A 17,758-nucleotide genomic window follows, 5' to 3' on the forward strand; every position below is an offset into this window, starting at 1 on the left:
CCGGATTTGTGAGCAAGTATTGCTTCAGCATCTCGCTGTGTGTTTGTGGGGAAGCTGCTCTTGGCTCCTCCCCTGTCCGGTCCACACCACTTTACGCCTCCGCTTTTGCGTAACTATATTAATAGAAGAGAACACTTTACGTCCTGGTGCTCAGACCCCAGAGAGAAGCTGGCTGGAGCTTGGCAGGTGGGCTTGTAGCAAGGAGATGGGTGGGGGAGTGGGCGGAAGGATTCCGGAGTGGCGTTCGAAGTAGCCAATGGTAGTACGCGTTGGGGGCGGGATGGCGGGACTGTGATCCTTTAGCCAATGGAAGACGAGCAACTACTGGAGCGACCTGGTGACGTGAGGAGCGTTCCATTCCGCCAGCGGTGGGCGGTTGCCACAGCTGGTTTAGGGCCCCGACTATTGGGGCCCCTTGTCAGGAGGAGGCACCCTCCCTGTCAGGGAGAAGTCGCTACCACCTTTGGCTGCTGACAGGATCCCCCGGGACAGTGCACTTTCTGCCCTCTGTTGCTGGCGGAGTTCAGTGTCCCTTGTTCAGGTAACAAGGGGTGGGGGTTGGGGGGGGTCTCCGGGGCTCGGCTCTCTGGAGGGCTGCATGCATCCCCCTTCAGCTCCACCGGGACCCAGGGACGTTGGCACCGCCCTGCTCAGCTCGCCAGCCACCGAGCCCCTGGCCCGGGGTGACTACACGTGGCGGGGCGTGTGTGAGTGTGTACGAGCGTGTGGACGCGTGTGCGTGTGGATGTGGCGCGCGTCCCAGCCAGCCTGGGGCGGTGGTCGGCTGCGTGGCGGAGGCAGGGCGGGCCTCCTGAGGACGAGCCCGCTGCACAGCTCTGGCTACTGGCTCTAGGCTGCTGAACACGGTCGCGGCTTTCGGACGGATTTTAATTTTCCTTCTCCCAGGTTGGGTCCCCCTTCCTAGTCTGTGTTCTCCTGCTGGGTCAGTTTATGGGGGTGGGGGGATTGTTTTCCAGGTTAGTTTTACACAAAGGAAGTGATCTTTGCACCTCTGGGGCCCCTTCCCCTCTCCCAAGCCTTACACCTTTCCATCTTGTTGCTAGGCTCTTAGTCCCCTTTTGGACCTTTGCCCTCTCTAGCTCCGGAATGATCTCTGGCTGGTTGTTTCTTGCTCATCGGGCTGCAGGCTTCTGCCTCATTCTTGCCAGCATGGGGCATGTGGTGCCAGTAAATAGAGGACATGGCCCAGCACCTGAGAGGAAGAGAAGGATGACAGTGACTGGGAAAGGCGAGGCCTGGAAATCCAGGATGCTGAATGGAGCTGATACTGGTGAAATGTCCTAGAAAGCCCCCCAAGGGACTTTTCTTAGTTGCTGCCACCGCCCTCAGCCACCCCCAACCCAATCAGTTGCCAACCATCCCAGAATCTCTCCTGTTTAAGGAAGCCTTTTTTTATCTACAATATGATGTGGTTTCATTAAGGGGCTCACAAATGTTAAACTAGACCAGCAAGACGATTTCATTTCGGACTCCGGAAGTTACAGAAGGTTTGATTAGGGGGAAATCTGTTTTGTGTAAATACAATGTATGTATGCTTACAGAATGCCTAGAACAGCCTACCCCAACCAGAGGGTTACTTATTCCCTCCTGTGAGTAATATTTGAAGAAGGAGAAGTAGAGGAGGTATGGGAAGGGCTACTTAGGGACAAACAACAGCAGCAGCAGCAGCAGCAGCAGCAGCAACAACAACAACCTGCTAGTATTATTTTTACAGATCTCTTACTTTAGGAGAATAAAGAACATTGTGGTGTAGTAGGAAGTGCTGGGCCTGGAAGTCCGTAGCCATGCTTTCTCCTCTCAGCTTTGTTGCTGTGTGACCCTGAATATGTCATTTCCTCTCACTGGTCCTCAGTTTCCTTATTTGTAAAGTTTACTCATTGGGATGGCCACTTACAGAATTCCTACTTATTTCCAAGACTCATATCATAGTTAACCAAAATCAGTATGGGTTTGAAAAAAGGATTGATTATTTAAGAAATATTAGTCCATTCACCCTCTAGAGAAGGTCTTTGTTTGTTTGTTTGTTTGTTTTCCTTCATAGAGAACAAACATAGATCAGAAATAAAATTTTCAAACTTTCCCATTCCCACTCCTTTAGACAGTATTCATCTTTCTGTCTCTGGGAAATGAGGATTCAGTTGTATTTTGTTACTCTTGTTTCAACACTCCCCCACCTCCTTTTCTTTTTTTCTTAGGGCTCTTGATAATGTTTGACCCAGTGGCAACAATAGTAGACGGCTTGATTTTAAAGCTGGGCTCAGCCTCCGCATCTTCTCTCGAGTAGTCACAAAGCCCATCTTGGACCAGGAACTCCAATCATGTCTGTGATGGTGGTAAGAAAGAAGGTGACACGGAAATGGGAGAAACTCCCAGGCAGGAACACCTTCTGCTGTGATGGCCGTGTCATGATGGCCCGGCAAAAGGGCATCTTCTACTTGACCCTCTTCCTCATCCTGGGGACATGTACACTCTTCTTTGCCTTCGAGTGAGTTTTCATTGGATACAGTTGTCTGATTATGGTTAATTTGGGTTCAAGGGATGGCACTGTACTTCCTGGGCATTTGTGGTGGTCCTTGTATGATTTTACTCTTTTGTTGAACAGTATCTAAAGGCTGTGTTTATTGAATTCACTGTTTTGTGGTTATAGTAGAATACATACTTTCTTAAAAGGCCAAGAATTTTAATATCAATTTCATAGCCCTGATGTGGGGATATTTCTGACAAAGTTTGTCTTTATTATTCACCTCCTTTCACTGACAGTAACTTAGTGATAAATGACTTCTTTTCTACCCTTCCCAACTCTGGGAGTAACCCTTGTTATAACACCCTTCAACAATATCCACTTCATCTGCTATTCAGGGTCCTATGTCTGTAAGCCCTAGTTCTTACCTAGCCATTCATTTGAAAACCAAACTGAATTGAGAACCTGAAGATTGGTCCCAGCATCAGCTGTACCATAAAGGAGCTGTGGGAACACCATATAGGTGCTTTTGAAATGTGAATTGTTCTTTCTTTCAAAAATCACTCAGCATCCCAAGGCTCAAAAAGGAAAAAAAAAACCACACTTGAGTATAAAAAAAATTATAAACGTTCTGTGTAAGCCTGATGCTAGCTTTGGAGTTATTATTTTATGCAATGTGATACCTAGTACTAGAGATACTGTTTGAAGTCTGTGTAGGTCACTGCTTGCTCCAGGGAGGTGGCCAGTTGGAGTCTAGTGCTCTGTGGCATGATTACTGGGTATGCTGAGAATGATTCCATGCTCTAGGGATGGGAGCAGTGCTAATTGTTTTGGGATTACTGTATTAAGGAGGACCTTGAGGAAACAAGAGGTGTACGTGTCTGCTGAGGCCACACCTGATGTGAGCCTGCCATGGCTTGTGCTCATGGGTGACCTGGAAATAGATTTCCCATCCTGGGGTGTGGTTGACAGATGCCAAGGGGTCTCCTGGACCAAAATGAATAGGTAATTAAAACGAGCTTCAGTCCACTGGGACTCACTTTTGCCTTTCTCTAAGGGCTACAGGCTTTCGATGTGCATCTCAGAGTGATTTGGGGGCTACTTTGCTAGACTTTTGATGATTGCAGCCGGCATGAATAACAGCGGTGGGAACAGTGTTATAATGTTCTATAACAGCGCTGGTAAAATAAGATCAAATGAACTCTTGGCTAAAGGACCTTTTGTTGTTACTGCCTCTGACTTTGTGGAGTTTTTCTGTGAAGTTAGGCAGGTTGCTGAAGGCTTCTTACCTCTTTTCCATTCCAAGTTTTACGGCTCTCTCTGTGTGTGTGTGTGTGTGTGTGTGTGTGTGTGTGTGTGTGTTTGTGTACATGCACCATGTGCTTCTATGTGGTACAAGTGAGAATGTACAGCCAGCCGGGCAGGGATATACATAACACAAAACAGTTTGCTTTCCTTCGGCTCACTCCACGTTTTTCTTGCTTCGTTTCTGCTTTTCTTCTTGATGGAAGCACATTGAATTCTGATGTCAGTCTCTGTCTTTTTAGTTCGTTTGGGTCCATCTATCTCTGCCATTAGATGCTTATGATTGGAATTTCTCACGACTTGTTTCCAGGCCATGGCTGAGTTGGTAGCTCTGGGTCCAGGAAATCTCTGCCTTGGTCAGAGAGACATAGGGTTTAGAGCTGTAGCCTTTGGCCTTTTTTTTTTTTTTTTTTTTTTTTTGTACCTGGAAGGCTTAAAGAGACTGTGACTTGGATCTGTTCCACTTAGGCCCCTGAAGGCCTCTGAAGAAAACTGCCCATGGGATGAAGCTTCTAATTAGGTAAATTACTGTTCAACAGAGGCGTGATAAGTTTTCTTCCAAGATGATTCTCATTTCAAAATTATTTCTTGGGTTTTTTTTGTTTGTTTTGTTTTTGATAGATATGAAGAGTGAAGTTGTTTGTAAAACTGCCCTAAGTTCCAGCTACCTGTTTGAAAGAGTAAATATTTCAAAAGTAAAGGCTGGGGGAGGGAGGGAGAAGGAAGTCAATGTGTTACCTTAGGAGTGGAATGGGGAAGTGTAAATCTGACCAAAGAAGAGAGGACTCCAGCAATGAATGCTTTTAATAAGGTGGAGTTGTGTGTGTGTGTGTGTGTGTGTGTGTGTGTGTGTGTGTGTGTCTGTGTACCTGGTCACATAGACACAGATAATCAAAGTGGTGGCTGTCTTGTGCCTATCCAATGGTAAGCTGTACAAGGCACAGCAACATAACTATGAAGAATGGAGGTTTTTTTTTCTTGTTGACTAGTCAATGATTTATTCTGAGTCAAATAGTAGACAGTAGGATTTGGAGGACAGAGTTGGAAATCTAACATTAGTATGAAGATGCAGTGAGACATAAGGAAACCAGATAGATGATCTAGTCCCTATTTTCAGGCAGGTGATGATGGCATTTGACTCTACACTTGATCTTAGCCAAATGACCAAGAAGAGATAGGTGAGCATATTTGGATACACAGATTGCTGTCTGTTTTCATTCTCAAATTATCGGTAAGTCTAGGCTCCATATCATCTGGCTGTTACATTTTTGCCTCCCAGGAAGATAGTTCAAACCTCGCTATGCATCTGGATGTGCTTTTTATCGACCAGGTCCCGTTAGCAGCAGGTGCTTAGGAACAAGCAAGAGCAGATTTATGGCTGTGTTTGGCATAACCGTGGGCCAGCCAGATGGCTTGAGCAGTCTGGTCAGTCATGTGGGGGCCCCCTTCGTGAAAATCGTGCAAGTGCAGGTGCCAGCCTTGCATTTTGAGATTTTTACCTTTCCAAATCTCAAATGTTCAAAGTGATCTGCAATTTTCATTGGACAGGTTGGATGCTGGATTCATAAAATGGCCTAAAAGACCTTTCGCTTGGGAGCAGTTAGCACCAAATCGTTAGAAGTTTTTCTGAAGAAGTTAGGTAGGAAGTTAGGTAGTCGTCCCTCAAGGTTGCTGTCGCAGAATGGACATTCAGTATGAAGTGGTTAAACCTATGGTAGCTCTGTCTGAGATTCTGTCAAACTGTCTGTCTGAAAGGGACATGAAGGCAAGGCATGAAAGAGGAGTGCAGATTACTAATAGGTAATTGTCTTTGTGGTAAATCTATATCAAGTTAAAAGTGGATGAAAATTGTGAAATGATTAAAGGCAAAGTATTTTCTGATTAATTCTGCAGCTGGGGTATTTAGGAAATGTGTGTGTGGGTGCCAGTTTCAGCATTAAACACAACGAATGATATTTATGTCTTTCTGCTCAAATCCTTATGTTGGAATATTATAGCAGAATAACCATGACAATCTGTGAGCTGTCCAGCTACTGAGAAGCTTTTGTGATATTTGGTTTAACTCAACGTCCTGAGGAAGTGTAGACTTTGGGAAAAGATCAAACACATTGTCTTCTGGAATGAACTTGTTAGGTTTACTCTTTTAACTCTGTGACCAGATTTCTAGTGGGATCAAAGTCCCCAAACATTTTATGTGGCAAGAAGGGCTGTATGACCCTTGACCCCTACATAGAAGTGTGTGCTGCTATGCTTGGTGTTTATGCTCTCTGCGTGCTGTATGTGGAGGAAATTGTAACAAGGTACTCTCAGAACAATTTTTGTCAGATTGATCCCCATGGGTGCTTTTTGATGTGCATATTAGAAGAGAAGTCACTGAATTGAATAAACTAGAAAAAGGATGTATAAATTGCATAGTAATTATCTCAGTTCTAGCACACCCAACATTTCTTCCTCTTTCAAATTCCTTTACTGTATGTCCTCTCATTGTACCTAATAATCACATGACATGCCGTAGATTTTTGAATTCTTTTTTTTTTTTTTTTTTTAGATTTATTTATTTATTTATTATATATGAGTACACTGTAGCTGTCTTCAGACACACCAGAAGAGGTCATCCAATCTCATTATGGGTGGTTGTGAGCCACCATGTGGCTGCTGGGATTTGAACTCAGGACCTCTGGAAGAGCAGTCAGTGCTCTTAACCGCTGAGCCATCTCTCCAGCCATTTTTGAATTCTTATTTTGATTTTTTTTTGAGATAAGGTCTCATGTAGCTCAGGGTGGTCATGAATTTCCTGTGTAGCTAAGGATAACCTAGAGCTCCTGATCCTCACTTCCTTCCACCTGATGAGTATTGGGATCACAGATCTGTGTTGCCACACCCAGCTTGGGTATTCTCTGTTTCTATTGTGTTTACACTCCTCTTTTGTTCCATAGAGCCTCAAGCTCTGTCAGGCTCAGGTGTTATCTCCTGTGTCTGTAGCCCCCTGTGGTGATCTGCACTGGAGTAGGTAGTCAATAAGTGTTGCCAGGATGCATTTAGAATTCCAGTCTTGACTCACAGAATTGTAGCATGGTAGAGCTATAAAGGGCTCTGGAGACTATCTCCATCCTTTTGTGGTTTAGGAAATCAGGCCCACAGCAGTGAGCTAATTCAAGATCTGTTGAATGCTCATCTTTTAGCTATGGAATTATGAAGACATTCACATTATTACATTAAAGTTGTGTGTAATGCCAAGCTTGTGCTCCTAGGAAACCAAGGATTATTTTGTACAGAACTGACAGCATTCTGGCATGGTATTCTTGCAGGAGCACAGTGGCTTATCTCTAAGTGAAGATTTAAAATATAAGATGCTTTGTGAGTTATTGAAGGATCATTGCCTCTGTTGCCACTCCTATGCCTGGATCCCAGGGTGAGAAGTGCTGGGAGAAAAGTTGAGCAAGATATGCTCCTTACCGAGACACTCTGGGTGCTCATGACTCAGTAGAAAGCAGATCTGACAACAGTTAAACAGGTTTAAGGAAATACAGAATTACAGAGACCAAAGCCACTTTGACAAGGTAGAAATCTACTGCCTGTCCTGAAGAGCATCCTTCACTGAGACAGGTGAAGGTAATAATCATTATCTCTAACCAAGAGAGTGTTCCTTTAGAAGCTGCTCTGTGTAGTCTCGTACTTTATATGTGGACTAGAACTGTTCTGTACGTGGCCAACCAAATGGCTGTCTGAGAATGCTATCAGGGCAATGAGCTTTTTAATATCAGTCCACTACAGTTCTTCTTGAGACGAGATCTCATGTAGCCTTGGTTAGCCTTAAATGCACCATATAGCTGAGGAGGACTTGGAACTCTCGATCCTCTTTTCTCTATCTCTTCAGTGCTGGGATTGCAGGGATGTGTCACCATGTCTGGGTTTTTTTTTTTTTTTTTTTTTTTTGAGACAGGGTTTCTCTGTGTAGCTCTGGCTGTCCTGGAACTCACTCTGTAGACCAGGCTGGCCTCGAACTCTTGAACTCAGAAATCCGCCTGCCTCTGCCTCCCAAGTGCTGGGAGTAAAGACGTGTGCCACCACCGCCCGGCTACCATGTCTGGTTTTGTGTGGTGCCGAGGTTGGAACCTCAGGCATCCTGAATGCTAGACAAGCACAGTAGTCACTGAGCCACATCCCTAGCCGTAAACTTCATGCTTGATAAAAGTATGTTTTTTGAAGATGAGTCTCCCAAACATTTTTATTTCCTTTAATAATTCTCTATGGTTCTTTCATTCAGAATTCCTCTGTGTGTTTTTAATCTCTCCCTCATTTTTTTATAGTATGGCTTACCTACTGTCAATCTGCTGTTTAAAATGTTCGTTAAAGTTTCATCTAGATGAATACTGTTCTTTCTCTCCAACCTAAGGCCTTACAAGTATCCTCCTATTGAGCTGCATACCCCCCCACCCCCAGAGGGTTATAGTCTTTCTTGAGATGGGGATTTCTTTATGTTGGTGAAGTGCCTTTGAACGCACGTGGGCCTCCTACTTCAGATTCAAAATTATATGGGCCTCTAGGCAAGAAGGAGAATGAGTCATTTGTTTGTACGTTTGGTTGTTTTAGAAAGGGTTCACTTAGGCAAGCCTAGCTTGTAACTTTCTAAGTAACTCACACTGGCCTTTTATCTGCGATCTTTCCCATCCTGGTCTCCCAAGTGCTACGATTATGGGCATGCACCACTATGCCAGTTGAGAATGGAACTTCATAAGTATTCAGTTCTCTGTTTTGGTAAGGGCGAGCGCAAAGAACAAAGCTGACATTTGTTGAGATGCTTGCTGAAGGAGAGAAGAGACTTCAGCAGTCTTCCTCCTCAGAGAGGCCAGAGTTAGTATTATTTAAGAATGAACAAAGGAGGCACCTTGTGTCTCTTGCCAAATCAGGAAGCCAGGTAATTCAGTGTAATTAGTGAGATGTCTCTGAAATGGAGCAATGAGAAGACAGGAGCCTTGTGATGACCATTAGATAAGTCTAGTTAAAGGAAGACCTTGGAATACTGCTCTGTGGACTTTGAGGCTTGATACACACACACACACACACACACACACACACACACACACAGGGTTGGCAGCAGGGACCTGTTCCAAGTTCTTAAGCAAGGGCACACTGTGACTGAAGTTCAAAAATTGTCATTACAGCTAACGTTTGGCAATTACTCAGTAGATAGGCCTGGGTACAGATTATGCATCACCTCTAAAAAAAGAATTTTTACCACTGCAGAATAGAAAATGCTTGTTTGGTTCATTTTTCTCCATTTCTACTGAAGCATGAGAGTTGTGTATTTTACTTTGACCGTTATATAGCAGAATGTCTGGGAGGTTAATTTTCAATTAAGTTTTTACTGTTAAAGGAGCCTTCCTCCCTTTCAGCAGATTCCGAGTGTAGCTATAATAACCTTGAAACTGTATTCTGGGTGGTGATTCTACATGATTATTTTGCTGTAGAGATAGAGTCCTGTTAGTCTGCTTGGGTTGCCATCACGGATTACTATAGACTCTGCTTTGTCAACAGAATTTTATGTCTTCCAGTTCTTGAGGCTAGAGAGCCATAGGTCAAAGTACTGGAAGAGTCAGGGTCTGGTAAGGACTTATTTCATGGCTTAGAGGTAGCTGTCTTCTTGCAATCTTCTCATGTCATAGAAAGGCAAGGGGACTCTTGGTAATATGAGTCATTAATCTCATTCATGAAGAAGGAGACTTTGGTTGACATAATCACTTACCAAGGGCTCCATCGGAACTGCAGATATTATTGAATTGGGGTTGGGATTTCAACATGAATTTTGTGGAAACAGAAGCATTCCATGCATGCCAGGGAAATAGTGACTAAGAAGACAACTATCTACCCATATTTGGGAGGAATGAGAATGAAGTGTTATTTCTCTCATGTTAGGTCAAAGGGTATCATTAGGCTGGGATCTTTAGGCCCATCTTGCTGTTAAAAGCACAGTTCTTCCTTAAAGCTATCCTTAACAGGTGCTATTGGAACAGCTTCAACAGCCACCAGCTCCCCAAGAGAGCTCTTTCCTGACCACTTACAGTCCAGAGTCTGAATCACCATTCGAACACTTGATTATTGCTCTTACCTTTGCTTTTGCTGTTTCATATGTTAGTTATGTTTTCCCCAAGAACATTAGCTCCTATTTTTCTTGTTCTTCAGTTGTTAGACCAATAAATACTTGTTGGCTTATTGATTGTGCTGATAAAAGAACAAACAAAACATTAAAAATGTAGGGAGAAAGCTATTAGGGACTTAGAGACAGACTGTTATATAGAACAACCCGAGCGTGCAGTCTGTGAGGCAGAGCCCTAACATGGAGTCTGGTCTCTTACCAGCTTCACTCATGGATCTATTTTGAGATTTTTTTTTCAAGTGAATTGAAGTCTATGCCATTACTATCATCCCTCCAACAAACTAGCATGCTGGGGGTAGGGCATGGGACATGACGCATTACCCTAGCCTGGCACTGCTGGATACTGCTAGTCAGTACCAGCATGTGGCTCATGGGAACATATGGGAATCCAGTATTCTAGCCCAGCTATAGAAGTCTGAGGGTCAGTCAAGGAGTTGGAGAAGGATATTTTAAAATGATAATGCTCTTTCAGGTATCAGAAATGAATGCTTAGTAGGCATATGGTTTATTTACAAAGTGAGACTGGGAATGTCTAAGCCCTAGAAGGAGGAAAGCCTCCTGGCACTTGGAAGACAAAGGAGACGTCTGTTTCCATGAATGTATGGATATCATTATTCCAAGAAATGATATAGATGGAAAGTAGAAGGGAGTTTAAGAAACAATTAGCGTACACTGTAGCTGACAGAGCAAATCTTCCTCGAAGCCATACTGGTGATATTGGAGGTTCCCTTGACTTTCGGTAATTGCTACTAAATTTTCCAGGAGCTTATTCCTATCAAAGATAGACTTCTAGCTTCCTGCAGTTAATAAACTATATATGAAAAAAAGGTTAAAATGTTTGTAAAGTGATGAATACAAACTATATTTATATTGGATAACATATTTTGATGTATGCATATTTTGTAGAATGGTTAAAATATAGCTTCTTAACACATGAAACAAGCATTTCATACATTTACATTTTTTTTCTGGGAAGAACACTTAAAATCTATTTTGAATCATTTTCAAGTATTGCTATTAACGACAGTCACTATTATTGGTGGTGAATCTCTTGAATCTATTTTTCCTTATTGAAATTATGTGACCTTTGACCAGTTGTCTCCCCAACCTCCCCTCATTGAGGAAGAACTTTTTTTTTTCCACACGTGTTTCTCTGTGTTGCTTAGGACGGTCTTGAACTCATGAACACAAGTAGTCCTCCTGGCTCAGGCTCTTGAGTACTTGGCACTACAGGCATACACCCCCATTCCTTGCTTACAAGGCTGTTTTTATTTAAACGTGTTTATTTAGAAGAGAGGACCATCATAGGCGATAGTTCACAGTAGTCTTAGTTGCTAGCTTCGATGTTTCCTCTTATTTGGAGTAGAAAGGCCTGCTAGTCCCCCATCTGCCTTTCTAACCACGCCCACACACTAGGGACAACTGGCTGCCTGTAGCCTCGCTCTGGAGAAGAGCAATACAATGAGCCTGTTGTGTGCTTGTTGACATACAGAGTGGATTGTTTTAGCAGGTGCAGAAGATAGTCTGTATGGAGATTACAGAGACCTTTATCCGTGATCATGGAGTATAATTCAAATCGAAGTTGTCTTTTGTCTAGTTTACAGCAGGTGTTGGAATTGGACTTAGTCAAGCTTTGGTTCTTCTTTGCAGGGACCAGCAGTAATTTGAATTTTTCCTCTGGTAGTGGTTTTACTAGCTCCTTGAATAAAAAGAAATAGGGTTGGTGAGATGGCTCAGTGATTAAAAGCTCTTGCTGCTCTTGAGGAGGATCTGGGTTTGGTTCCCAGCACTCATATGGTGGCTCACAACCAGCTATAACTGCTTCCAGGAGATCCAGCACTCTCTGCTGACCTCCAGGGATACCAAGCATTCATCTACATGCATATAAGACATTTATACAAATAAAACAAAATAAATAATCTCAAAAAAGCAACACTCTCCCTTTCGTGGATAATCAGATAGCTCTGCTGTTTTAAAGCGTTAAAAAAAATATAGTTACATTATTTTTCCCTTTGCTTTCCTCCTTCCAATCCCTCCCATGAACTTCCCCCTCCCTCTAGAACTATGGCCTGTTTTTCTTTAATTGTTATTGCTACACACATACCCACACAACTTATTCAGTCCTTTTAGTGTTAAGATAACCAATTAGAGGGCTCTTCTTTGGGCAATTAGAGGACTCTTCCCTGGGGCCAGGACTATTTTTCCTGCTCTTAGCATTCCTTAGTTGCCTGTAGATCATTGTTTATGGGTGGGGCCCCATGAGATTTCCCTCTTTCATGTGGATTGGAGACTATCTATACTGGAGACATTGCTTCTTTGTTTTGAAGATCGATCTTGAAGATGATCAATGACTAGGGAGATAGCTGGTTTTTGTTAGTGTGGTGATTACACTTGACTTACTCATGAAACATGACTTTATAATTCTCCTGTGTCCTTTCGGTCTCTGGCAAGTGGTGGTGACTTTTGTTTCTGAATTTACTTTTTGATTATGTGTTCCTGTGACGGGAGGAATGGAAAGGAGTCTACAAACTAGTGATATGCATGACCCTTAGTTACCCTAAACCCATTTGCCAGATCCTTTAGTTCTTGACATGCTCCCTCCATGTCCTTTTGACTTCTGGGAGAAGAAAACACATTGTTAAAAAGAAAACTTCAGACCACAAATTATATTTTAAAATGAATAGGCCACTGAAATAATTTTGCTAGTTCATATGCTCTCTTTCATTGTAAATACTGATTAGCCTAATATAACAGTGAGTTCCCAAGCTCCACCTTGTACACTGAGGTTGTGGAGGGGAGGCAGGGAGCATCTCATGGAGTTGTTCTACAACTGGAGCAAATATGCAGCCTGGGGTTAAACATTTGCCCTGAATAGACTGCATCTTGTTCACTTGCCGAGCTGATGCAGTAAGCTTTTTTCTTAGCTTCCTTTCTTTGCTCTCCCTCCACTCCTTGCTCATCCACTTATAGTCTGCCTCCAGTGATGATCTCTGTTTTCAAGGAGAAATGTGCCTCGGGAGGAGATGGATAAAAATAGGTCAGTGATACTGCTCATCACATACTCTCATTCATTCAGTTTGATAGTTCAGATCAACAAGTATTTATTGATAGCTTCTTTGTTCCCTTACTTGAATGGAGATCTAGCGAATCTAAAAACAGATGCTAATGGTAATAAAGGTCATTTATTTAGTATCTATTATGCATCCAGTATCCTTTTAAGTACTTTTTATACTAGTGCATTTGGTCCTCACAACGACCTCATGGAATACTATCATTATCCCGATTTTACAGATCCGCTATCATCCAACTGGGAGTTGGTAGAACTAGAATTTGAACCCAAGGTTTCATGAGACCAGTTTCTTGTTCTTATGAAATCAAGTTGAGGGATGTGAAATCACCATTCTGATAAAGAGCTAGGAAATGATGCAGGGCCTTCATAGTGAAGCCACGGGCAGGAGGCAGGGAGAATGCATGCCGCGTCCAATAGGCCTTTTGTAGGAGACAAGACTTCTTTAAGTCCCAAATTCTTCATCTATCAATAAACGTAAGGGATCCTACCTTGTAGCTTTGGTGTGAGTCTTGGATGAAATAAGGTGTTTAAAGTAGTTACCACAGCACCTGGTAGATGGTAAATTGTAGCTGCCATGATGACAGTGATGTTTCTAGGACCTGAAAGATAAGTCCATTCGGGATATGGAGAGGAAAAGATGCATCATGAGGAAAGACAGAAATAGACATGGTGTTGGGAAGTGGAGTTAAGGAAGTTTCGTATCCCATTGCTGATGGTCATTCATCACCCACTAGCTGAGCTATTTGGGGAGACAGAATGAATGGATGTTACCGACTCAATCAGCAGCCTGGAAGCCTTTCACTGGTCTTAAAGCATGCTGAGCTACCCTCTGTGTGCCACTGTGAGCCTGCTTCCTGATTGTTCCTATTTTTTTCTCCTCTTCATCAAGCTCAGTCCTAATGCCAGATGAGTGGATATGAACAGCTCTGTATGGTCCCAGAGAAAAAGTTCCCTATGGTGCTTACAAGTCCAGGCTCTTTTACTTCTCTGTCCCTGGCCAGTGTCAACCTTTCCTGAGGCAGACACAATGTTCCTAGGGGCCTGATAAGAGACATGAGTTATCTTAGGTGTAAGGGAGTTCCTTTGAGATTGTTTTTGTATGCCGTAGGTGACCTCAATCAATTAAGTATGTACTGGGGTTACACTGTATTCAGAATCACATCTTAATCGTTTGGAATATTCAGAGGAAGTAAATAATGTAGTATTTGCCCCAGAGATCTTCTGTTCTTGTTGTGGAGATCAGATCGTTACAATTCGAATAGCTGCCTTATATGAACTTGAAAACATGTTGACTTGCTTTCTTTCCTGAGGTGTCGTTACCTGGCTGTTCAGCTGTCTCCTGCCATTCCTGTGTTTGCTGCTATGCTCTTTCTTTTTTCTATGGCCACACTGTTGAGGACCAGTTTCAGTGACCCTGGAGTGATTCCTCGAGCACTACCAGATGAAGCAGCTTTCATAGAAATGGAAATAGGTGAGTCTTGTTGTAACCCAGTGGGTGGCCATGTTGGTTGGGTAGGGGAGTGGAATCAGCAGTCGCAGATTCAGACTACGGTTCCAGTTTTTTTTTCCTCTGAGATCCTAAGTGACTACCTGTGACTTCAGTCAGACAGGTACAACAAGCCTGCAAAGCCACGTGTGCTTTCTTATCCTATGTGCTGGGTTGCATCAAAAAAAGAGTTTGTTACCAAGGTATGACTGAACTGTTGCCAAGATAGTGTCTTTTCCATTTTGAGAGGAGGCCATCACACATCTGTTTGCTGAGGGAAGCTGTAAACTGTCTCCCCCTAAAATGCTCTCTTTTTTTTTTTGCATATACATGCAACTTTGGATATAATTTCAGAATTTCACAGATCTTCTGAAGTGCATTCATGGGTCCCTGACATTCATGGGTTCCTGCTTTCAGGGGGTTGCATGAACTGAGAGAGGGCAGTCATGGTACCAGGAACCACTCAGAGGAGTAAAGGAACAGATTGCAGTCTCAGAACTGTACAGTCCGAGACTCCGAGATTGGAATGTAGCACCATGACGGCTTCTTGAATTTAAACAGAACACCCAGGGCTAGAAAGGGAATATCCTGGGAGTTCCCACTGGGAAGAAGTCAGTGATGCGAGTACTAGCGGCAAGTGGGGGAGGGGCTACTAGCTCAGTAGCAGTGGCTAGGTTAAGTGTTTCAAAATTTTGTTTTGACAGTAGCTTGAGTTCACATCCAAACAAGATAAGAGTAGAAAAAAAAGTGACCCTGGACTTGATCTGTCACCTCCTTGGGGGCATCGAGCCCAGTCCCCTAAGCATGCTAGGCACGTATGATAAGCTCTGTGACCTGGAACTTGTGATGTGAAGCTTGTGTGTGTTAGTAGAGTGTCAGTCTGTGTGGCTGGCCGCTAGTTCTTTGATGTTACCCGGAGGCTGCTGCTACTCCTTTGTGTTTGTTTATTTGAACTGTTCCCCTTAACTCTCACGGTAGATTTCTTTTTTGGAAAAACTCAGTTTTAGTTGAGCTAAGAAGAAATTGGCTTGCACATCCATGTCTCAGCTCCAGCTGCATGGGGCGTGGTTAGGGTAACAATAGTGAGCTTAAAGTAGAGGCAAGACATGGTAACCTAAGCTGGAGCCACATGCGGGTGAGAAAGCAGTCTATGAAACAGTGGTGTGGCTAGAGAAAGAAAAACAGAAAAGCCGGAACAATTCCCCTTCTATCTTGCTCTTAAGTACCTCCTGTCCTACCCCCGTGTCTCCCCCAGATTCTGCCATGAACTCTGTGTTCCATACACCCTCCTGTGCAGCACACATAAGGAAATATTAAAGTGGCATGTCGGGGCTTACATCATCATCTTAGGAACAGCTAGCCTCACCTTCTCAGGCCTTGTTGTACACTGTTTCCTTTCACAGCACCTACGCCACTCTGCACAAAAAGGAAAACTGCTCCAGATGGCAGATATTTTTAAAATCAAAACGAATGTTTTTAGAATGATACTTTATGGCAAAGGTGCAGTGAGCTCGGCACCTCTCATAAGCTGTGGCTGGAGAGGCATGCAAATTCATACGGTCTGTAATCAACCTGTCCCCCTAACCCAACACCCTTGAAGACACATCTTTTCACTTGTACATCACAGAGTTGTATAGCATTCAGTAGATGTGCTGCAGATATAGTGTGATGTTGAGATCCTAGAAGTCTAGAAGTGTTTGCCTGGAAAAGAGGAGCCCTTACCTCTCATGGTCTGCATAATGTTTGGAAACTTTGGACTCAAACAAAAAAGAGCAGTGAATGAAAGCTGTTTTATTGATTACAGAAGCCACCAATGGTGCCGTGCCACAGGGCCAGCGTCCGCCTCCTCGTATTAAGAATTTCCAGATAAACAACCAGATTGTGAAGCTGAAATACTGTTATACATGCAAGATCTTCCGGCCTCCCAGGGCCTCCCATTGTAGCATCTGTGACAACTGTGTGGGTGAGTAAAACCAAGGGGCTGTTGCCTGTGGGATAGGCTCAGCTGAACAAGGGGTCTCACAGTGGCCAGTGGTTCTTGGGAAAATTCAGTGGGAATGAGCAGGTAGATTCAGATGGGAAACAAGGTAGATTGGCATAGGAAAGAATCTCCTACACAATGACAGCAGATCAGCTTTACTCCTAGAGATCTGGTCTAAATAAAAAAAGTCTTTGATAAATGAGGAACAATACCTGTTTGGGCGATCTCAATTTTCCTCTACTGGATCCATGTCAGGTGTGGCCCACTTTACAAAGGAGGAGAATACTAACATCCACTAGAGGGCACTTCTGAGGAATGCCTCTGGCAGAAGTGGCCCTCTTTGTGCTCCTACTATGTACTAGGCACTGGGCTGAATACTTTTCCTTTCTCTCATTCAAGGCTCATAGCAAGCCCCAGAAACTAGTATCATCCCCATTTTACAGATGATCTCACTGAAGTGCCTTTGTGTAAGTTTGTGTAATTGGCATGAGAGAATGCTTGGTCAGGTCTGATGTCCAAGCGTTTATTTTTTAATGCCTTTGCTCTTGCTACATGTGTATAGGTGTGCAGAATACAAGGTCTGTGCTGCCATCTGAATACATGGGCATTAGTTATACATATTTCCTTCTTGGTGCTGAACTCTGGAGAAGACCATCCACAGATACTAAATCTGTTCATTGATAGGTACATATGTGACACTGCTGGTATCGCTGATGCAGTTCTAGCGTTCTGTATGGTGTGTATCATGTCTGAGAACCTTGCTTTCTTCCTACTAGCCAATTCTTCAGGCAGAGTTTGGGGAGATATTTTTCTTTATGTGGTTCAAATTGATATGTGGATTGGATTTTATAAATCACAGCTAATTTTAAATGGACTAGGAAATACTGTTTAAATAAGATCTGAAGTGAAGGTTTCATGAAGAGTTCTATCTCCTTATTAATATTCTTAAATATGAAGAACTCACACAAGAGATAGCTCTGCGGTTTATAACCCTGGTTGCTCTTCCAGAGGACCTGAGTTTGATTCCTAGCACCCACAAGATGGCATCTGTAACTTCAGTTCCAGGGGATCTGACACCCTCTTCTGGCCTCTGTGGGTACTAGGCATGCATGTGGTATAGACATGCATGCAGGCAAACCCAAAAGCATAGGAAAAATAATAAAGTAATTATACAGGTTGATTTCTTTTTTTTTTTTTGTGGCAGGATCTCTCTATGTATCTCTAGGTGCCCTGAAACCCTGGTGTAGACCAGGCTGCCCTAGAACTCTCAAAGATCT

At 43.3% G+C, this 17,758-nt stretch overlaps 1 protein-coding gene across 1 annotated transcript in view; it reads left to right on the plus strand.

Annotated features, from left to right (window-relative positions):
- Positions 1 to 369: 369 nt before the first annotated feature.
- Positions 370 to 17,758, plus strand: part of Zdhhc9 (zinc finger DHHC-type containing 9) — a 31,986-nt gene continuing 14,597 nt past the window's right edge. The window contains exons 1-4 of the mRNA XM_028752362.1: positions 370 to 541; positions 2,217 to 2,506; positions 14,325 to 14,485; positions 16,305 to 16,463. Of these exons, the coding sequence (XP_028608195.1) occupies positions 2,340 to 2,506; positions 14,325 to 14,485; positions 16,305 to 16,463 (487 nt within the window). The 5' untranslated portion in view covers positions 370 to 541; positions 2,217 to 2,339. The remainder of the gene's footprint in view (positions 542 to 2,216; positions 2,507 to 14,324; positions 14,486 to 16,304; positions 16,464 to 17,758) is intronic.

Source organism: Grammomys surdaster, unplaced genomic scaffold, assembly GCF_004785775.1.
Source record: "Grammomys surdaster isolate TR1022 unplaced genomic scaffold, NIH_TR_1.0 60, whole genome shotgun sequence".
Lineage (NCBI taxonomy): Eukaryota > Metazoa > Chordata > Mammalia > Rodentia > Muridae > Grammomys > Grammomys surdaster.